This window comes from Blennius ocellaris (genome assembly GCF_963422515.1).
Source record: "Blennius ocellaris genome assembly, chromosome: 2".
Taxonomy (NCBI): Eukaryota; Metazoa; Chordata; class Actinopteri; order Blenniiformes; family Blenniidae; genus Blennius; species Blennius ocellaris.
The window spans coordinates 27,881,388-27,905,266 of NC_137651.1; the positions used below are offsets into that span (position 1 = coordinate 27,881,388).

A 23,879-nucleotide genomic window follows, 5' to 3' on the forward strand; every position below is an offset into this window, starting at 1 on the left:
TCCCACTTCAGCCTCTCTCTGCTAGAATTATCTGTCAGTCGAAGAAAAATATAGCTTGTACCTCTCACTAATGGATTCAAATTTTCTCATTTTCATATATTTGTCAAAGTAACGTAGCAGGCATGCCAGAAACTTAAGACATCACTGTTGAATTGTTTGTGTAATCAAAGCAAATCTTTCATTGGTCAATTAATTCAGACAAGAGCTTGCTTTATTTATTGTGCTGTTTAATGTGCTTGTTAGCTAGACTACAGCTGTTTATCAGTAAATACTGAGTCACTGCTGCTGTAAAGTTGCCAAGCCTCCTCACTGATTTATCCTCTGCTTCCTTTTAGTCCGATTTAAGGTGCTGAGCAACAATCACCTTCAAATCCGCGGCATAAAGAAGACAGATGAAGGCTTGTATACCTGCGAGGGTCGCCTCATGACTCGCGGCGAGATTGATCTGCGTGTCATCAAGGTCGTCGTGAATGGTTAGCAGCCCTTCCACACACACACACACACACACACACACACACACACACACACACACACACACACACACACACACACACACACACACACACACACACACACACACACGCACACCACTTCCTCTCCTCTTTTTTTGTTTCTGTTTGTGCGGCAGGTGTCCCACGACGCTTAAAAAAAAAAAAGCTGCAGATCCTGTTGGGGCGGGTGGGGGGGGGGGGGGGGGTGCAGGCTCAGCATCAATGTGAAAAAACAGTTGCCCAGAGCAACCGCGTATCAAAGATGTTCCATGCTAATGAAGTCTGTTTCCCGCAACTTGTGAGCCCAGCAAATGAGTGTGCCTAAAATAAGTGCTCTGAATTCGTCACAGCTTCTGTTCCTGTTTTTCTTCGTGCTATCTATTTTGTATCTGTATGACTGTCTGCCCATATGTGTGCCTGTCTCCCATGTTCTGTTCCATTATTTATACGCCTCTCCCTGCCACAGTCCTCCCGACCATCAGGATATGGCAGTCGGAGGTAAATGCCACAGCAGATGTCGGGCAGCCTGCCATTTTGACTTGCGCGGTCGATGGCTATCCTGAACCCATGGTGACCTGGACAAGGTAAAACTGCAGAGGCAGACGCTTTCAGCTTCCCCGCGAGCACTTGTCACTGTTTTCCCCCTCATTGGTGAAGGAACCTTCAGCTGGGCAGGACAAAACCTGCATGAAGAGCGGAGCACTCGATCCGATGCTATAAGGAGCACAGATTATTGAAAGTTGTTTGTCAGTGGTGATGACAAACCTTTTTCAAGTGAAATTAAATACAATTTACAGTTTTGGCTCATTGGAATGTTTTCAATAAGAGAAAATGATCAAATACAGTTTTTTAGTGGTTTTTTCTATTCCTGCAAACGAGAATCCAGCTGCAGGTGCCAGATATAGTTGTTACCAAGCCGTTCAAAGGCTTTAAAATGCCGCATCTCAATAGCTGTGGATGACAGGGAGGAGCAGGTGGAGCGCAATCACTGAGGCAGGAGATCTGTGTGATGAACAGGCCGAGCTGTTTTATTCCATGTGTTTTATGATCTTTATCCGAGAAAAAACAAGAGTTGGTCCAAAAGGAAACCCCACTGCAGTCTTATATCCAGACAAATGCAGTACCTTTGAGCTTCTGGCCTGATGATTTCACCAGATTTCATTTCGAAGGCAACATAATAATGTATGTAAAATCACACTTGAGACATTTTTCTTTCGATGAAAACATCTATAAGCAAATGTAATTAGTAGTCAGACCGTTTTCACTGGGCTGGATGATGAGAAGCATACAGAGTGATATTGTGATCCAACGAACCACTGTGGTGTGGTTTCACTTGACAATGCCAAATGAACAAACGGTCGTTGACAGGTTACGTCAGAAGAGGTAATGGCTCATGAGGCAGGGCTAATCAAAAATAATGAGCTGTGCGTCGTCGACACGTAGCAGACGTCGCCTCCCGTAACGTCATACATGTATGCATAAAGGCTGCACTCAGCAATGTGTCTGCCGAGACGGTTTTCCTGACGATATCTTCCAACCTTTTATTTGAAAGAAAATAGTGTAGAAAATGAGAAGCTGGTAAGAAAAGGGTCATTCATATCAGCGCCCTTCAAACTCTGTAGAGCAGTGATACGATTATGTTCTGATATTGTCAGATACGTGTTAAGATGTGCGGTATTTAGAATGAGGGTGCAGGACTATAAAGTTTTTAGCCATGGTTGAGATGATGGATGCAGAAATCCATTCTTGCAAAGTGCTGTGACTCATATATTCACATTTACAGGCTAAATGAAATGAAACTGAATTAGCAGCTACAATTATAACACGCAAAGAGAGTGGCTAATAATTACTTTCAGCGATGGGCGGGCACCCCGCTGCAGGACAAGAAGATAAAATCGTAAGAGGAGACAGTTCAACTCTGATTTTGTCAGATCGGAGGGATAGAATGAAACTGGTGTAAAATAAGCACTGCAGAGGCAGAAGTAATGTCTGGCTCCGTTAACGCAACATGTCTCCACTTCTTCATTAACTTAATTTTAAGAATAATGACATGAGTGATGGGGTTTTTCACTAGATTTTGACAGCCAGCAGACGTTAATCTGTGCCGTCTGTGGCAGGTGTGGTTCCCATGTGGTCACAGGATCAACTCGTCAGATGGCTCAGATCCTGTTTACACAACGTTTCAAGTAAAAGCGCGTTTTCCTTTCTAATAAAGTTTCGGTTTAGTTATGATAGAGTTGTGAAAACAGTGTCTGTGTACACAACAATGGCAGCAATGCTGAAAGTGATGTGGTTTTCACGTGGGGCCACTAGTGGGTGCTATTGTTGAAAGCAGCTATAAACGATGCTATAAACATTAACAGTGGTAAGTACATGGAGATTTGTGTGGACAACCAACTAAATTGGATTGTTATTTCAGTGACCCTCAACCATAAAACTACCAAGTCCCAGGAGAATGTGGACTGGGAGTCACGACAGTGTGGATGTAAACATTGTTCTTATTGTCCATCTACTCACACCTGTGCAGAAGAATGATTTACTGAGTCTGTGGTGTGCGTGCACAGAGATGGAGCCCGATCGTTTTGAGAAAGTTCTCTCATCCGTTTAAAACCGATGTCACGCAAACGGTCAGCATTCTTCATTTCAGAGCAAAAATAACATCCCAAAATTTAGAAACGATGAAAAACGTAGTCTTAATGACTGAGCGCTGTGCAGACAACTTCATACCCAACTCCGAGAGGATGACACAAAACAAAACTCGTCTTAATGAAGCTCTGAAGACGAGATGTAGAACCGCGCAGACTTGTTTCCTATTTAAAGCACACGAGGTGAAACTCGGGAGAATTGAGTGAGAAGTGAAAATATTGAGCCTTCCTACAGAAAGCATAGGTTACACTTTAAAAATAACCACGGTAGACTGCAGGTTCAGTTTCTTGTCATATTCCTCATTTTCAGTCCACAGCTTGGCAGGATAAAGGAATCGAGTTCTGTTTGCCAGGTCAGGTGATTCTAACAGTAAAATATAAATCCGACAGCAACAAATCCACATCTTGAATATTTTCTGTGTGCAGGAATGTAACAGTCAAATTGAACACAAGGTGTTGATACTCGTGTGTTTCTTATAAAGTTATATGGGATATTCTCCTGTCTGATTTATTCATTGCAATTCGACACTTAATCACAGGGTATCTAAGGTACATATAAACAGTGAAACCTGAAGACGAGCATGTCCACAATGGCTGCTTGATTCAGGGACCCAGAATACAGCCATTGATAGGCTCCTGCTTTGTCTTCCTGTCTTCCCATGTCGTTGCAGGTAACTGTAGAACACTCACATTCACACTCGCAGCTGGAGAACGAGTCTTCAACTCGGTTTTCACTTGTTTTTGTTGCCCTCAATTGTATTTTCTACATTTGTACAGTGTGATTTGTTAAAAATAAATGATAAATACTGAGACACAAAGCAGATGATCATACACAGTCAAGTCAAGGACATGAAAATAATGTTATATTTACAAGGTTGGATCAAATGCAACTTGGTTCAAATCAACTGTAAACATGTAAATATCAAAGAGGTTGTAGTCTGAATCCCTCTGCGGGATTCAGCTCTTCTTCATCCGTGGTCTTCATCAGTTTCTCTTTCAGGAATCGAGAAGCCACTGTATATTTTGTGGAGACCAGGGGATTATGCTCGTTTCTTTCAAGAGAATCCTTGTAGGCTGAAGCAGGTGAAGAATGGTGTCTGGAATTGATTATGCGAGATGAATATATTCCTAAATCTCCCCTTTCTCCAGAAATGAAGTGGAGCTCGAGGCTGGACAGAAGTACGGCTTTAATGAAGACGGCTCCGAAATGACTATAATGGATGTTTCCAAACTGGATGAAGGAGAGTACACCTGCATTGCCAGGAACAAGGCTGGGGAGAGCGAGAAGGAGCTCAGTCTGAAAGTGTTCGGTAAGGCCGAATCTGTCCTATACCTACAGTGCAAGAGCGTTGCAATGTACAGTGAAGCTGTTCCAGCCGTGTAGGAGTGATGTATACGAGTACGGAGGTGGAGAAAGAACAATAGTATGGGTTTTTGTGTCTGTTTTCTGAGGCATACAAGATAAGGTGTTGTTTCGCTGTGGGTTGCGATTGTTTGCAGCTGAAGGATTTATAGAGGCAGCCAAGTGGGATGAGCGCAGCCGAACTCTTTGAAGGTTTTGTTGGCTCACTGGCGTGCTGTCCCAACATCTCAATAGCAGTCATTTCATTCCCAACCACAGTTGGAATTACTGCTGTATCAGTTGTTTTATTTCCCTGGGTTAACAGGTGCAGATTATTTCCCCGGTTCAGTAGAACTCAACTGGTAAACAGCTATAGGAAATTACTCAAGACAGCTTGTTACACACATTGTGTACCTCGTTAGCGTAAAGATTTCCTCACACTCTTAAAGCTGTGGTTCCCTCACGTCCATTTGAGACGAGCTGTTTGTTTCATGACAAATGGCTACGACTGCCTATTAAAACAGTGAATATGGATTTCCACTGAAATTGTCAACATTCTCTTGACCCTGAGTCATTCAGTATTAAGTGGTGGTATTTGCTGTGCTTGGCTGTTTATAATTACTGCATGAATACAGAGTGAGTGGGGGGGGGGGCGTCTCATGTTCTCCCTGTGTGAGCGAGCGTTTTTCTCTGGGTACGCCCAAAGACGTGTTGGCTGAATTCCATTCAAATATATTTGTGGAGCGCCAACTACAACACAGTCACTTCAAGGCGCTTTGACAAAGAGAACCCAACAATTCCCCATGAGCAAGCATGTGCAGCTGTGGAGAGGAAAACTTGTTCTCGACAGGAAGAAACCTTTGTAGTTGAGGAGAGGCTTTGGGTAGGAGGGGGTCGGGATTCTCCATTCAATTCAGCAGATACAGACCTGCTCACGGCAGACAGATTGGGGTTGGAGGGGTTCACGGGAGGCTGTGAGGATGACATTTTTAAAAATTAATGTTTTAAAAATAGGTGTCTGTATTTAATTCATATATGTCATAAACTAAGTATAAGCATCTACATTCTGATTGTAAGCAGCAGGAGAAAAACTAGCGGGAAGATGAATCGGTCCAAAAGAAAAAATATGGCACTTACCTGGTATATGGGCAAAATTAGAGTTGCATAGATTAAGGGCAAAATTAGAACCGAATGCAGATTTTGTAGTGAAAAACTAACGAATGGAAGTTTGAAACTGGAAGCACCAGTCCACCAAACACCCAACACACCAAACACAAGACTCACTGGGCTAAACAAACTTCTGTATTTGTCTATTGAATTCATTCATAAACTCACTCGACTGCAGTGCCGCGAAGAGTCAGTGCTATCTTGATCTCTGCAGTACTTTGATCTAGAAAATTAAAACAAAGTAGTATATAGGCTGTGTCAGAAACATAAATAAATGTATCTATATATATATATATAAAAGTTGTAACAAAGCAACACAACCGCATTCAACTCAAGCATCTGGATACTAACCTGCAAAGAACAAAGGCTGCTTCTGCTGCTGGCCAATTTGATATCTTTTTATTCTGAGATGGTCTGATCGCACCAGAGGCCTGCCCTGTACTACAAAGCTGGATTTGTCTCTTATCAAGGTAACTCCAGGGTTTATGATTAGCCAGGTGCTGAAAGCTCCGCCCCTTTTATGTAAACTCCCACTGATCAAGATTGGACAATCCTGGGTCGAATTAGCGAGTTGGTAATGGTGCCGCTTATCAAGGTGTGCGGGTTTGTGGAGCCGATAAAAGAGAGATATCTGGGTATGTTAATCCAGCTTCGCGGTACGGACCTCCGGTCAGTGAGGATTACAGATCACGACAACCTCGACCTCACGGAATATGCTTCCGCCTTGACTTGAAGGAATATGTTGAGCCAGAATACACAGCGCTGCCTCTTGACAGTTTTCACTGGTCTTACACGACATGATTTGTATCTCTGTATAACTGTTTTTCCCCCAACCTGAGATCCAGAACCCCTTTAGAGTGGTGCCAGAGATCACCGAGCGAACTCCAGGGTTTTTCTCTTCTGACCCTGTCAGAATTGTACTCGCACATGTAAAAGAAAGAAGAGAAAGAAAAATGCCATAACAAGACAATTTCTCCCAGTCAGGAGACTGGGAATACCGCCCATAGCTTTTATTTGGACGGCTCCTGCTTTTGTATGTTGTTGAGAGTGGGTGTATCAGGGCTGACGGCATTTCTCAGCATTCATGGGGGGGCTATGAGGAAAAACGCCACACATTTATGATTAATAACGAAACATAAAAGAGTGGAAGGCGATCCTTTAAAGAGAGAGCAGCACTATTAGCGATCAAGCATTTGGCCCAAACACTGCGTTTGGGACTGAACTGGCAACTTTTAGGATTCAGCTAAAGCCAATACGTGTAAACAACTCGTCCTCGTGATTATAGACAAAAACAGAAAATTGTTTATTACTTTCTCCAACAAAGGTTTGGCGAAGGTTGTGTTTTTGGCCACATTTATTTATTTATTTTATTAGCTTTGCCAACAAAAGTTATTCTCTAAAACATGTCCATCACAGGTCGATTTTGTTGAGCCTTAAAACAGGGTGACATTAGTCAAGAAAATCCTTTCTGCAGTGATTACCTCTGAATGCACACGCTATATGAGGGGCTGTAGCTGCAAGGGCTGGCAGCGTATTATTTGTTTGTGCTCTTCCAGGGTCGTCTCTCTCGGCGCTGCCTCCTAACATCCGACGTTAATGACTAAAGTATTGCAATCAATCAGGCCGTACGCAGTTCACACAGGCTCTTTAAAAAAATATCCGCCTGGATATCAATCCTGCTCTTTATTTACACCTTCAGATGCTTCATATGCAAGTATTTAATTGGGAATAACAAACCACAGCTGTGCCTTTGTTCATTAAATAATTACAGTAACCACACTTTAAACAACAAACTTTTTTTATTTTTTTCACGCTGAATATTTAGAATTAAAGTCAGTGTGTTGAAAAGGCTTTCACATCTATCAAATGCTCTGCCTAACCCATGCGTTCATCCTTCACGGAGCGAAATGAAAAAGACGAGTGCACAGAGCAATGTTCAACTGCACGCTTCAGAAGGAGCTCTTGAATCTGTTGGGCTCGGCTCGTGTCGCCGTTCGGGCCCCCCGCTGTGCTTTCAGGGGAACTCAGGTATGCTGCAACTTGACAGTTTGCTCAGTAAACAAAAAAAAAAAAAAATGAAGGCCGGCTCCTTTGAGATAGACAAATTACCTTTTGCATCCGCACATGGTTATCATAACTCTCCCCCTGTTGGGACTCGGAAAGCTTAAATACAGTTGTTGTTGCCATAAGGGGGGGGGGGGGGATCCTCTGCACCTGTCAGCCGCTGATCCTCAGCCTCCCTTTGAACTCTTCCCCAAATCCACCAAGTTGCTCTCGTGTTTTACTTATGGGCTCTGTGCTGCCAAGACACCTGGCTGTCTCGGCATGCCTGAACAGCCGCCTTGACTCCTTCCTTGTGTTTTACAGTGAAGCCTAAGATCACATACATCGTAAACCAGAGCACCTCCGAGATGCAGGAGCAGGTGACTCTGACCTGTGAAGCATCAGGAGATCCGACTCCCACCATCAGCTGGAGCTACGGCGACCGCGTCTTCACCGAAGGAGAGCAGGTAAAATGGATAAGGTGGTGAGAATACCAGCGGCGGTACTCTCTGTGCTCACAACCAGTGTCCTGCAAGTAGTATTCTCCCTGCAGGCAATGAGCTCCGGCAGACTGAGAAAGTCGCTGTCCCTATTACTTTAGATTAGGGGGTGTGTTCACACTCATCATGTCCGGTCCAGTTGAAATGGACCCCGGTACGTTTCTTGTGTTAATGTGGCCCGTTTATCGGAGTGTGGTTGCACATTCGTTTGCAATTCCTTGGTGGTGCAGAGCAAAGACGCTCGCGGAAGCAAAAAACAGGACACAGTTCTTAATAGCATGTTAGATTTGCAGTGTAATGAAATTAGAGCGGCGATGGAGGAATTCCTATTACTGTTTTGTCTTATGTTAGCATATGTTTTATACATCATAGGCTATCAGTGAGTTATGGTTAAAAATAAACAAAGTGTAATAATCAACATCCATTTTGTTTCATGTAGCCCTGCACACATAATTTGATGTCACAGAGTACAACAGCTGTCCAGCATGTTCTATTCACATAGAGCGAGCTGCATTCGATCTTTATATTTGTTTTTGTTTTTCAGTTTTGGTTCATACCAGTGAGCCGCACCACAAGTGAAAACACATCATTTTCCTGCAGTTTGCAATAACTCGTGACTTGAAAAATCGAACTTTTCCTTCAATCACAGCTATCTTGATGTGTTCCTTTTCGTACAAAAAGAAAAAGTCCCAAAAAATTTTTTTTATGATGGCTCTTTCACAGTATTTCATGAGCGTATGAAATAGAATTGGGACACACTAAATAGGAACCACTTGGGAGAAACTCGAACCTGCAGGACACTGGTGAACGGAGGGGAAAAATTGAATAACCTTGAACTAAATCCATGTGTTATATTGATTATGTGCAGGTAGGGGGGGCTTTGTGCAGGTTCATTGCTGAAAGCCCTCAGCAAGAGTTTTTGTACTGCTGATCTTTTACCTGAAATTAACAGTTACTTTGAGATGGCCCAGCGGATTTCAGGTAATTAGCGCGGCGATAATCAGCCAATATTATGGAGCACAATGAGACTCTTTTTACCCAAACGTCGCAAAAATCCACACCGGAAACCCAATTACACTGGTTTTCCTGAAAGAAGCACGTCAATAAAAATAGTAATTAAACTTTGCCTGCCTCTTTTTGTATTTGCAAGAATGACACTTGAATAATCAAGTGTTGGCTTAGCATTTTCAATCACTGTTGCCATTACTCTGCTCATGCCAGTGATTGAAAATTTTAAATAATACAGTGTTTAAATCATTCTTCTCAGTGGGTAATCCACTGCCATCTTTTCAATTTGCTTTGGCTCCGCAGTGGCTCAACGCCGGCTTTTTGCCTTCCATTACATCCTAATACTGTTTGTTCCCTCGGTCACATCTTCCATATTTTTCCAAACCATCAGAATCAATGAATACCTCCCTGGTATTCCCGTGCATCTATTGCCCACATGGCTTGGTTCTCCAAAGTCTTAGTGTCTTACTACACTTGAGAGGTAATGAGGGTGAAAATGCTTTGAGAGACTTGCTTTTTAGCTCATAGAGGAATTCTGGAGCCAGTCCATTACATGCGCTACATTTTCTTCCTACAGGCACATCTAAACAGGATCTATCAGGTATGAAATCCGCGTGGCACAGAAATGTACTAGAGTAGTGTTACGAAGTATGCCTCGAGAAAACTCCCACTGAAATCAAATCACCCCTTTTTTACTGAGAAATTTCCCAGTTGCTTTTTGAAAAACCCCAAGGAATGATCTCATCAGAGTTCATGAAATTGATTTGACTGCTGCATGCTTTCCAAACACAGCCTGAAAACTTCACTGATCTGGTGACAGAAAGTGTGGCTCGCTTGTCTCACGAGATCAGATGAAAACTTGGTCAATGGCCTAAATAAGGACAACAATAGGGAGACACCATTTCTGTGTCGCTGTTGCCTGATCATCTCAAACTTTCCATCACAGCATGAGGTTGCCTGGATTCAAGCCCGGGCCCCAGTTTGTCTGTCATCTCCATGATACTATAGATTGTCTAACATGTATGTTGGTGTCACTTGATTCTCAGGATAAAAGTGCTCCACCTGAAGTCTATTTAAGTATCAAACACTTGACCCCCGCAGACTGAGAGCTTTGTCTCAGACTGACGATCAAAGTGGCCGACGGAGGAGTGGATTCACTAATTGGACAGTTCTTTCCCCCCAATTATTTGACTGTATCGCAACTGATCTGAATTCAAAAGACTCCTCCCCTGCATTAGAATGAAACTCTTTACAGCCACCTGTCAAGCCTCCTGACTGTTTGATATTTAAAAATACATTTTGAGTGGAGCCTCACTCGCAAGTGCAAAACACACTGCCGCCATATGACGCACGTCACGAAGGTCCTGTTCTCCCGCTCAGAGCCGCACACGCCCACGGTGGCGCGGCACACCGGAACACATGGACACGCCACCTAGTAACAGTCGGTGCCTCAGACCTATTATCGAGTGTGGAGCTCCCGTGAGAAGCAGCATTTCTTCATCAAACACGTCTCCCAGCAGCCGCCGCGCCTCGGCTTCCTCTCTCCGTCTGGGCCAGGCCGGCTTGTTTTGTATCCTTGAAGCTGCTCTAATGGATGAGGAGAAGACCCCTCGGTGGGATGAAAAAAAAACACTCAGTTCCACAGCCCGCAGTCTCTCCATTACGTCTTATAAAGCACACTACCGGGCAGGCCATATTGTAGGTGTGAAGATTGAGAGCAGGAAAGAAATAACACACACCTGAGATTTGGCATTTACCAAAAAGAGGAAAGCACAGTATGCATTACTCACTGTGTTTTGAAACGTGTAGCGGCTGGTGCGCGGCACCGTGGACCTTCCCAGGACGCCCAGCTGTGCGGCGGTGGCCGCAGTGTGTTTTGTACCGTAGTCTGCACAGCGCTCCGTGATCTGTGGCATTTCTTTTCACAGCCGTCTTAAAAGAAATGATTAGCAGCCTTACTGAATCGCACAGATTCCTAAAATGTACCTTGTGACTATTGATCATTAGCAGGCAAACGGGTTCCTCTATGGAGCCGACGGTGAATACACCAGGAAATGGCTGCTAATTGTTTGATTTCTTGTCCTGTTTGTTCATCTGGTGTCCGTCCATCATGCTAATCATCGCAACAGCAGTATTTCATCTGGGGTGAATGTGACATTCGTTTGGGGTGAACATGGTGAATTGTGAAAAAGGACATTTTGCCACGTGGACGTGATTTTTCTCAGTTTGGTCAGAAAACCAGCACAGATCGCCGTGTGCCGGACCTTTTTAGATGTGTGATGGTGATGGCAGCGCAGAATTAATTAGCTGGTTATTTTGAATGTGCTTTCAGTTCCCTGGCTCCCTTGTTGCTTAGCCTCTTTCAGTTCTTGTTGAAGAGAAATTCTGGTGCTGTGTGAATTTTACATGCTAAGCCCTCTGAACATGGATTGATTTTTTTTGCCCCCCATGATGCGCTTCACTCAGATATACTGCATCCATGAGTTTCATCTTGCTATATTGTTTTTAATATTACTTCATAGGAAATTTGTTTATTTAAATATGAATAAAAAAACAATATTGTAAGAAAATAGTGAATCGTGTTGCGATAAGCAATTTCAATTAAACAAGCTGTTGAATAATCATAAAATACAGACTTAAGTGGCTCCTTATTAACTTTTGTCTTTAATATATATCTTGATGTTGCTTGGATTAAGACAAAAATGATAGAAACCTTGTTTGAAAAATATGTCTTTCAATCAGCTTTGTACCTTTACCTTTGTAATTTACAAAGAATAAAGAAATTGTACATGTATAGGCCGCACTTGTCTGTAAGCCACAGTTGTCTACGATGTAACAGGGCATGAATGACACTGTGAGATCGCGTATAGTGATGGCGACAATAGTAAGATGATGTCAGGAAGACAGAAATCTTACTTTTCGGGAACATTTTGGAGAAACAGAGGTGCTGAAAACAGCGCAGATACATGCAGAATTAGAATTTGGTGCAAAAAATCCATAAATTATTCACGTCATTGTTCAAGCCACATGGTTCAAAGCGTGCGGAAAGAAGTTAGGGGCTTATAGTCTGGAAATTACGGTAAATAATAGATAAAAGGGAGGACAAGAAAGCCGTGCCTCCTTATTTGTTCATTTGAACAGGATGGTGCGTATTAATGAACGTACAATCTCATGAGTTAGCCGGATTTAGCGCGAGGTCGATGTTGTCCAAAACATAAAAAGAAAAACACGTGTAGTTACAAACTCTAAAAACAGTATAGTTAATCAAAGACAATGAGGATAAATTAATCCTGGCTGGGTTAATCCCACCCTAAAGTGCTATTATTGAACTGAAGTGCTTTCTGGGCAGAGGCTGTCATACAGTGCTAATAGTTTAAGTGCCTGTTTTTAAAGAGCCTGATTTTCTCAATGTTCACAGGTTTATTTGCTAATCAGCCATGCCTTGTACTGTCTTGTACTCTAACCCCTGGTGGCTGCCCTTTTATTACTAATACCATTTCTCTTTTTAATAAAAATCCCCCCAGACTTGGGGCCAGACTTGCATGTGTAGCAAAGCACTTTTAAATGATTATTTAAGGTTGCACAGAGATGAAATGACTGTGCTTTTTGTAAATATAGGCTGCATTTTGTGTAAAATTCCTTTTTGATGGCTCTTTTCAAATCAAGTTGGGAGTCCAATCCTTCCCCATCTAAGGACACTAAAGACCTGCTCATACAGGCAGATTATTCTGTAATATGCTTCACTGTTTTTTGTTTTTTTGTTGGTATTTTTGGTGTTGTTCCCTGACTCAGGATGTTTTAAGACACACAGTTCAGCATCAGTGAATATTGCTTCTAGCTTATTTAACGCTGAACACGACTGTACATGTGCGACTTGTGGCACATGTTGAAGAAAAGGAGATACAATAATGGTAAGACTCAACAATTCAATTCCAACTAGTAGTTGGAGGTGTAGTGGTGGCTACATTCCCTGCTGTATTTACTACATAAATCACATAAACATTGCATTCAAAAAGAGCTGTAAGTTCTCGTCATGCTTAAATGCCTCAAATATAAAAAAAAAAAAAAAACATATTTTGGGGATAAAAACGTTGTACACTGAATGTCAACATGATGATATATGCTTATGCTTGTTTGGCTTGCCTCCATTTTGAACTCCTTGGTGCAGCCTTGTAGAGCCCTTGTGAATAGCGATATTTAAAGTTTCTGTTTACATTAAGTGCTACCAAACAGAACACATTTTGTTTCCCCCGAGCTCCGGCTAATGTGTTAAGTGCAAGGCCTTCCGAAACTGTAAAAGGTGTGTTGTTTCCATCCATGTTCACTTGCATTTATTGGTGCATCACCGCCAGTTGTGGATCAGTAAAGGAAGTGTAATAAATTTAATAGTAGTAATGTATAGTCCGTCAGCAGCATGTCCACTGGTGAGGAGAAACAAGTGTGCGCCCACCTGCAACAACATTGCTCCATGCTTAGTTTGATCAAAACTTTCTGTGACTGTACCTGCCAGAAAAACCCCCCCACAAAAAAAACAGCAGTGTACCTGATTCATATTCGGCCACCATGCCCTTTGAAGTGGTCACCTTGTGCAGCCGCACCGTGCTCCCGGTGTTCCTGTCAGACTTTGAACAGTTCCTGGAAGTTCAGGGGGGTTTTTTTTGTTGTTGTTTTTTTTTTTTTAAATATACATTTCTACCTTCTGCGACTCCTGTTGAATCCCCTCCACTGCTTGAACACAGTGAGCTTTCATCTTGAAAGAGAAAGAAGACGTAGGGAGCCAAATGCAGTAAGTGAGGATGGCAGGGAGTAACTATTGTGTTAGCGCGGTGGAAAACCTGATGCTACGCATTTTTTGCATCCTGTTAGCAGACATGTTATTGAGAACCTAAAAGCCAGTTCGACACATTTTGAGGATGTTTGCTCTGAATGTTGTCTCTCAGATGCCTCAGAGCGTCGCAGCGGGAACACCGATGCAGAAACTCACAGTGCGGGACCACGCGAATGGTGGAGAGAATAATAAGCACCCTCTCCGTCTCCCTCCTGACCTGCCTCGCCTCATTCAGACACTGAAGATTGCTCTTGGTTTCTGCATTGTAGCTGTAACTGTAACTCATGTCATCAGAGACACGAGGACTGAGCCATTCTGGAGGGTTTATAGACACAGTTTGGGATTGATGGGGGGTAAAAATGCCAATGTCCACTTGTACCTCTTGTCAAGAATGGATCACACAGCGGGTACACACTGTGAGGTTTTGGTCTGTGCTGGGAAAAGATGAGCGGTGAAAACGGCTTCAAAACAGTCGTCTGAAGTTACAGTAAGAAGAGTTTATTGTCATGTGAAAGACCAACGTTTTTCCAGATATAGACCTCACAGTGCGACTGATGCCGTGACCTATGGCTACTTGCAACCAATAGAAAATAGAAAAGCAGCAGTGTATGTTGCAATGAGCAGAAAATCCAACAAAGGTCTGCAAAGTCCCGTGAAGGTAAAAAAAAAAAAAACAACCCAAAAACCTGGAACCCATCCACAGCCTCCGTCTCCATCCTTGTAGATAAAAATGACTGGAACAATGGCTGGACTCTGCCTCGGAGCACCGATGTGATGGTATTCACGCGCAATGCAGTCGTTCCGTTCGATCCAGTCGAGGTCGACATTGTGCAGTCGAACTTACTGTCGTTTCCCAATTTCATGAATTCCACAGTGCACAGTGGAGCTGGCGCTAAACTTATGAGGGCAGTAAACTCTAACCTCATGCACGCTCACAGAACTTTTTGATCACACTTTCAATGTTGTGCTTCTTGCAGTGGAAATTTCCCCCGGGTGCATTTTAAGCAAGTTTTATGCTTTAATAAAACCCAGTTACTGAGTCGACTCTTTCAAACTGTTGAACATGCTTCAAGTCGACTTGAAGTCCAGGGGTCAGCGTTGTAATCATGTTTCGGCCCCTTCGTCAAAACTGCGATTTTCAATCATGTTAGAAACAAAGACCAGTCTGAATGCAGGCCGACGTATTCTGCTAAAGATCAGCCGTTCATTGTCTGGTGCTTCCAGAAATCTTTGTCTGGCTCCTTTTGACTGCGTCCCTACTCCGCGGTGGTGTCGGGTTGTGGAGGTTAAAGGAGAGACTAATTCATTCTGAAAAACCTCCCACGTAAAGTCTAAAGTGTCGGCAGACAAAAGCCTTGCACGCTAACTGTGAGCAAAAGGGGGGCACAGTGTGAGGATTGAGGCAGATTACTGCTTCATACAATAAGAAACTGGTACTGTACATTAAAAAAAGAGTGAAAGGAGAGTCTGTTCACACTGTTGCAGACTTGTGGGCGTACGCGAGTTTCAAAATCAAACAGCTGCTTACCGGAAGATAGTTTTGTTTTTGTTTATACGGCTATTAAAGTTAAGTATTTATATATTTGTTTCAAAACTTTCATCAATTCCTCCACGTGATGTTTGCTTCTTTCAGTTTTTTGAATGCGTTCGCTCCAAGTCGCTGCAGATAAGTGTGTTTGTTTAATAAGTGAAAATGTAAATGAAGTATTTATCCGTGCTTTGTACATTATCTACATAATGAGTGTTTTGGTTATTTGAATACATATTAAACATTCTGCTCGACGAAGACTCTTCCAGCTGCAAGTATCTGAGAATATTTTTGAAACTGAAGAGAAACGAGAGGTTCAGAAATATGGCCAATTATAAAGCTTAAAAGTATTATATCTTAGGTATATGAATGAGACATTTTATGAATGTGATGTGCATGTTTTTTTTTTTTTTAACACATTCAACATGTAAATATTGCCATTCATTCTTCTGTGCAGCTTTAGTGATTCAGGATTCAGTGGTAATCCCACAGCCTGGCACCATTGGCTCCTCAGCTAAGCACACACACCCTACTGAGCAGGGTTACTATTGCAACAACACACCATCAGTAAGGCCAAACTAACCTGTCTCACGATGGTCGAAGCCCAGTTCACGTTCCCCGTTAGTGGGAGAACCATCCAACGCTTGGTTAATTCTGCTTCACAATGATAGGAAGAGCCGACGTGGCCTGGAACTTTTCTGACGCCTCCTGCTTGAAACCCAATGGGTCGAGAGGATTGGGTGGCCCAGCTTTAACTGTCTGTGCTCGGACTGAAAATAAAGATCAAGCTCGCCCTTCTGCCCGCAGCAGGACTTTTCTGTCCTCCCCGAACTCGCCTTAAGACTCCTGCCTGAACGTTTGACAGGTGTACCGCTCTGTCAAACCTCCCACCTGTCACTGTCTCCCGAGCGGGGCCGGGCACCAGGCTCGCATTCCCGCCAGACCAATGTGAGCAGAAAGAATGATGAGACGGAAGAAAATCCATGCATGCAAAGGGAGAAGGTGCAAATTTGGCACAGAAACTCCCAAGCTGAACCTGAACTTGGAGTGGAGACATTATCTGTGTGTGTGGGGCGACAGCACTAACAACTGCACCACTGTGTGGCTGGTCAGAAATCCTACATCTGTGTAAGTTAACCCTCCCAATCAGAGCCTAAGTACTGCAGAATATAAAGATTGGTTGCTGATTAAGGCAATGAGATGCGAAGAGAAAATGATTTGTAATTAATGTTGTGTGGCAGCGGTGCAGGGAGGCCATCTGAAACGGAGGCGTGCTTCAAGTGTTGCATGACAATGCAGAGAGAAGCACTGTTTTCCCCAAACACAATGGACTACTCATCCACAGCACGCCTGCCGGCTCGGTGCTGCTGTGATGTAAGGGCGTCTTAAAAAAAAAAAAAAACGCTGCTCAGTTGCCTGCGATTTGCTGGAACGCTTGCTTCGCTCAGCGGTTAATGACAGAGGACAATGACGACATGCCTAATCATGGCTTTGCAGTGTGGCGTCACCCCGGTGAAGAGGAGCCGCTGCCAGGATCCAGCACATCCGGGCGTGCTTTGTGCATTTGTCTTAGTACGTCTCCCTTCGCTGTGCACTGGCCTCTTCACGCCGACATTGCAATTCATGTCAGAACAAAAAGCGAGGATAATTCTCGATGGAAGAGAATAACAATGGGCTGGGGGAAAAAAAACGATAAGTCCCAGGGGAAGCGTCTCCATATTGTTCTTGGCGTTCGACGGGGGAAGTGATTGTGTTCTGTTTTGCGTGCTCACATCTGCTGCTGTTGTTCACTGTCCTTTTGTCTTAAACAAACACCTGTCACCGATATGACAGCAACACTTGACAGCTCACTTACAGACAAGGCGGCGCTGCAAGACGAGTGTGTGCATGAGGAGGTGATGTTCCACTCCGTTAGCTTCCTTGTTTTAATTGGGCTGCTGCTCTTTTCTCAGCACCGAGATCATATGCAGCCAAGTGCCATTTGTAAGGATGTTTGACAGTGGAGAACTTCCAGTGCTTTTGAGTAAATATGGATCTGCACTCACACAGTGATCTCTGCATGTGATCCTCTTAGTAACTGTTCAACTGTCACTTGTTTTCTAGTAAAGGATGATGAAGGTTTGCCAATGATATTAGGTAGCTAACGAACTGAAGCCCAGTGAATTCCATATGTCCTGTCTTATTTATATGCCTCCTGCACTGATTAGAAGGCAGGAAACCTCGCGGTGCCTTTAGATGTGAGCACTGATGGTTTGATTCCCTGTTTTGCCCTGCAATCATTCCAGCAGATTGCTTTCATTTACTCGTCATTTTCCCGCCGTTGCACCTGATGAGATGGCTGTTTATCATTTTGTTTGTTTCACCTCAGTACTTCTTCACCGCGTACAACCACCGCATCCCATCGTCATGCTTAACATATTTCTCCGTAGAGCATGCTGCCCAGAGAGCTTTCTGTCCTGTGGCGTGGGGTTCTTCAGTGTTTGTGATTTTAACGTCATGTAGCATGTTCGTGGAGCAAAGCTCAAAGTATCTGTTGATCCAGAGCCTTTACTGTTTTTTTTTTATCTTCTATGGTGTAAAAATGATTTTCTATTCAGGAGGATGTTTTATTGTAATTGATGATGATGGTGATGATGATGACATTTTTCTCAATCATTGTCTTTTCTGAACATTATGATACATCATAACATATTAAAGTATTAATCTCAAGGTGTTTTAAAGCTTAAATGAATTAACAAAGAACTTAATACAACATAATTCCTGTTGAGACCTTGCAGATGAACATCTTTAAAACTTCAAGCAGCTTTAATAACAGGAACTGATTTTATATAAAAATGAATATGATGAAAAAAAATCTCAACTTTAACATATATAATTCTATTTGCAAAGGAGTTGTTACCTGCTATGACCTCACTTTGCTAAAGAAAAGTGCGTTGAGGTGAAACCAGGGACATTTCTCAAACTGTAATTAGACACTGAGACTATTAACAGAAAATGTTTGGAGCTGTTCATTCAGAGCTTAGCGGAAGGAAAAAAATATTTTTAAAAGGAAAAGTCTTCTTGAAAAAAGCTTGAACAGCTATCATGTTACTGTACAGTACTGTGCAAAAGGTTTAGACTCAGAGGGGTGCTCTAGTGCTCTCCAAAATAGTGTTTCAGTCAGTCGTATAGTTTAACCACCTAATTGAACCTTCTCAGTGACTTTTCAGGAGGTACAGCACTAGTTTTGTTGTGGCTACACTTGGCAGCATCGTTTCTCGTCACATTTGCACACAGTTAATGGAGCAACTTGCACAAAGGCTGTTCTGCAACTTTATGGAGAGAACGAAGCACTGAGCTTCTGTGAATGTAGTTTTGCTCAGATCCTTCCGTCACTCACTATAAACGCTGACTGACTTCATCCATCCATCTTCCCGTATTTACCCGCTCAGGTTCATGGGTTGGTTTAGCCAATCGCGGCTGGCTGTGGGCGAATGCAGCATTCACCGGATACTGGTTCGCACTCCCATCACACACTTGTTTTACACCATTCATGTTTCTGGACTGTGTGAAGAAACCCGAGTGCCTGGTGGAAAATCGATGGAACATGCAAACCCAACGCAGAATGCCATGCTTGCTGAGAGTGAAGAGTGTTAAACTGCTCCACTGCCGGCCGCCACAACCAGACAGAGTTGATTACATTAAGATCAGAGCTCTGTGAGTGCCAGACCTCCACCTCTAGCGCCCCTGCTATTCTTCACAAACACTGGCTTTATATCTGGAGTTGTTTTTCTCCGAGGCAAAACAAATTTGAATTCAATCAGACTCCCTTCCTCCGACCGAAAACTTTCGCACAGCACTGTACACGTTTAAATATGTGCATGAAGGAACAGATCAGCTCTGCATCAAGATCCCATAGGATGATAGTTCATATGAATAGATAATATAAAAAAAAATGTTTTAATTAGGACCCGGAAAGAACCTGTCTCTTTTTATTTTAAAGGAAACTACTTGTATTTAACGAGCTGAAAAAAACAGCTGAAGCACAACAATAAGACAGAAGTAATAGGCCTTTCAAACAGCAGCATAACACAAGGCCACATGGAGGCACCGATCTATTCTTTTGTGTCACAAGGGGGGTAAAAAAAAAAAAGCTGCAGCAATACTGCTCATTATATATAAATTATATTGTGTGTGTATATATATATATTTATATTCATGGATAAAGACAGTAGCCCAGGAGTTAATCCGGCTTTATTGGCTTTTTTTTAAAGTCAATATTGCGTGGAGCCTGAAAAATGGGTTGTGAGTCGATAATTGCTGCACTGCTTTTACTAGAGACGGCTGACATATCTCTGCTGCTGTAGTTGTAATAGAGTCACCCCTTCCTGATAAACCAACAACCTTCTTATCAGTAAGCAATTGTCCCATCCTGAAGTCAATAAACTTTCTTGTTGGAGCATGCAGTGCTGAAGTTCACAGGGAGTAACCCCCCCCCCCCCCCCTAAAAATTTACCTTTTAAAGAAAACTCCTGTTGTTGTTGATAAACTTCCTCGAAAGGAAACGCAAAGCATACCAATTGGTCCATTTGCAGGTTTGTAGCCATTTCAGACATTCAGCTCAGGTGTGGCGGCTGCACAGAAAATAAAGTGGACTCTTAATACTGGCTCGGCGTGCAGCATCCCAGCTTTGCCTGGGTGAGGATTGCTTTCTAAGAACTGCTCTGCCTTTTGTTTGTTGTCTCTCTGTCTTCTGCAGGCATCATGGACTCGGCCTGAGCAGCACAAGGTATTCTAAATGCATGACTTTTCCCTCCACCCATCCATCTTTCACGTCACAGGAGTCTAATTCAATTCTGGATGGATGCAGATCAACGTTTGTGATCAAAGCAGGGTCGGGAGGAGTGCAAACACTGAAAATGATGCTGTAGCAAAAACAGGCCCATGCCAGTTCTGTCTGTTTCTGCTTTACTTCTTTCATATCAGATCATCATGCTGTAGCCTCATCAATATTCCTCTTTTTGTGTATTTTCCTTCAGCCCTTTCAAAGCTCCTGCCACGGGAAACAATAAGCCTCTTTTCTTTGAACATGTTAGTTGCATGACGCTACCACCAGGAATTACATGTAGCTTTTCAACCTGTTTTCTCCAGAAATGTTTTCTTTTTTTTTTCCCCTAAAAGGTAAAATAAATCTCACATTTCTCTCTTCTTCTGCCCACAAGTTCTCCCGCACTATACTGCCAAATCCAAAGTATAACTTTGAAGAGTATTTTTCATCAGTATATGGTTTACAGTTTGCCGGAGAGGAGATGGATGAATTATGTGAACGATGTGGGAAAAAAATGGAAGAAGTCTTCGTGCAAGAACAAGAGCCTCTTTTTCAAAGAGAGTGAAAATTGGCCAAAGAAAGAGCAGCCCACATGCGCTCCTCTCCGTCTTACTTCACTCCGCGAAAGCGAGTTTTGACATATGTGTGAAATTTGGTGAGAGATACTTTGCCAGTCCCAACAGTAGTGCTCAGAGCACTGAGCTGATGCTTCCATCCATCTTCTGTACCGCCTGATACTGCACACGCACGCACACACGCACACACACACACACACACACACACACACACACACACACACACACACACACACACACACACACACACACACACACACAGACAGACAAAAACCCGTCCATGTACAGGGAAAACATCTCAACGCGTCACTGTTAATTCTGAGTGCTAACCACCGCTTGTATAACTCACTTATAAAATATCTTTTCATAGTAAGACCGTCTTTGAGACTATCTACTTTTAGGTAATTAAAGTGCTGTTCCCCTGATGTAAACACCTCGCACACACGCGTTCAATAAGACAGGCAATTAACCTCAAATGCATCGTTTTGAACTGTGGGAGGAAACGGGAGTATCCAGAGAAAACCGATGGTCCTACAGGGAGAAGAGACAAACTTTGCACAGTTAGAATCAAACCTGGGGATCTTTGCGCTCCGATGCCAGAGCGCTGGCCACGACGGCGCTGATTCATTATCGGGTTTTTAAAATGGAACTGAACAAAAATCTGTGCTTCCTGAAACGGTGTCATTTTTCTGACTGTTTGAGGCGATGATCACATATTAGGGTTGCCACTGTTATTTATACATATTTTTTTTTAGCATCAACCAATGTGTATTTTTGGAGTCTTCACTTCTTCAAATAGCCCCGCTGTTTTATTTTAAACTCAAAGGGAAGCGTTGCACAACAAGAGAATTGGTCTTTTCCTTTTACTCGTTGCTCTAATTGGTTTTAAGGACAACTCCTTTTTTGCATTTTAACAATGTTTTATAATGTTAGCTGTCGATAATGAGGTAATATAGTCATTTGTTTTGCATTCATCCCTAATGCTTACAAAAAAATAAAACATAATCACACAGCCTCGCTGCAGGAGGGCAGGAAGAACCTTCCTCATCAAGCCCATGCTGACAGTAATTACTCGCTTTGTGTAAAACTGATTTACACTTGGTTGCCCGAGCTTTAATGTGCATTAACAATAATCAACTGTCAAAGCAGTGAAGCCTCCCGTCGAGCCTTTCGATTCACTCTCACGCTGCACGTCTGGCTAAAATGATCCGTTATGGACATTTTGATGAGCGATCAGTTCATTGATCCGACCAAACGGATCCTCCCGAGTTTTCCCCGAGCAGATTTAAGGAAGAATACCGGAAACAAACAGGAACACGTGCACGACTCACAAATTACATTTCAGCAGCATGTCTCCCAGTACAATTGTGATTTGCAGGCTGTGAGTGCGCTGCTTTCCGTTAATGGATCGGGCATTAATAATTTTCACTTTCTGACATAATGATACGGTTTTAAAGTTGACCCGCACTTTGAATAGATCCATACGAGTCTCTCCGCCAGCCATCCCATTATGAATCGCACGTAGGGGAGGAGTGCGAGCTTGGAGCTGCGCCGGCTTGCTGAGCATGTTTGTTGCAAATACCCAGGAAGCTGAGTATTCATTTGACGACCCAGAGAAAAGAACATGCATTCATGTGCAAGGCAATCTTTTTTTTCTTCTTTTTTTTTTTCATGTGCTGAGACTTGAGTTAAACATGTCCTCCACGTAATTTCGGTTTCATGCTCTGATGTTTGCCTCGGTGCTTGATGGCACAACAGACGAGTCTCTGGGAGAGCTGCGCTTGTCAGTGAAGAATTATTCTATTCTCTCGTCTGATTTATGACAGATACGTGCAGTCGGTTTACACTGTTTTGCAAGAGCCTCAAAAAAGGCCGCAAATAATTATTAAGGGTGTTTGCAGCAGACCACTGGGCTGGTACCTTGTAGATTCACCCTGAAAATCCATTGTCATAAAACATGCATGAATCACAATATTACACTCCAGTGAATGCATACATTTCTCTCCCTGCTGATGATGTTCATTTCTGGCTTTCTATAGGAAGTCAGAGGCTGCGCACCCCCTGGAAATAACCCATATGTTGTTTCTTTGAAGAAACTTTGATTCCTCTTTACAAAAAAGTCGGAGAACTCCATTAAAACGAGACGAGACTGCAGTTGGCTCACTAACAAGGACTTTGTGATGAACATACCGTGGCATGTTGCATGGATGCTGAAGCGGTAAACAGTACAGGGGTTGAGAGGGAATGCTGCAGGCGCAGGGGTCAGAATAAAAGGGTAGGGTGTTATGTAAGTCTCTCCCTGGTCCTGCTACCCGCTATGCATAATGAATGCCCCAGACATGCTTTGTCTATTGAATTTGAATACAAAACTAACGAGGGTTTTCTCTTACATGGCCGCCCAGGCCGGGCCCTAATTCAATATGTGTAAAAGCATTCGGCCATTGTTTTGCCCGCAGCTTGGATCACAGCCATGAAAGCAGCTAAAAGAAGAGCTTAGATATTCATCTATGCAGCACCTTGATGAAGGAAAGATTCACAGAAACACCAAAGCGAACTTGCATAAATAGGATGAAAGCATGTCCCAAATCCATAAATTAAATATGAACTGGTTTCAGATTGACAGTTCCACGTAGATGATTTTTGATGTGTCATTAGCCGCTCAAATTAGAATGTTAATTCGAAGTTTAGTCAGCTCGCTTGCGAAAGAAAAACACAATTACAGTCCGTATGGAACGTAATGAGAACGATCCTGTCGGGGGAAATGTTTTCTTTAAAGGGTGAAAGTCTGCTCGTCTGCGATGTGATACTCCGGTGTCACACCACAACCACAACAGCACAAACCCCGCAGACCTACAGAAGCTACATGTGTTAGGAAGCTCTAACCGTGCATGTTGAGTGGATGAAAGCATTTATGAAACCCGAGTGGGAAGGTCACTCACACGTCT

General features: G+C 43.0%; 1 protein-coding gene across 1 annotated transcript in view; it reads left to right on the forward strand.

Moving 5' to 3' along the window:
• The window catches only part of ncam1b (neural cell adhesion molecule 1b), a gene marked incomplete at both ends in the record, with an annotated part of 88,643 nt that overhangs the window by 45,901 nt on the left and 18,863 nt on the right, over positions 1-23,879 (forward strand). The window contains 5 exons of the mRNA XM_080509518.1: positions 336-473; positions 958-1,075; positions 4,286-4,446; positions 8,013-8,155; positions 20,291-20,320. Of these exons, the coding sequence (XP_080365644.1) occupies positions 336-473; positions 958-1,075; positions 4,286-4,446; positions 8,013-8,155; positions 20,291-20,320 (590 nt within the window). The remainder of the gene's footprint in view (positions 1-335; positions 474-957; positions 1,076-4,285; positions 4,447-8,012; positions 8,156-20,290; positions 20,321-23,879) is intronic.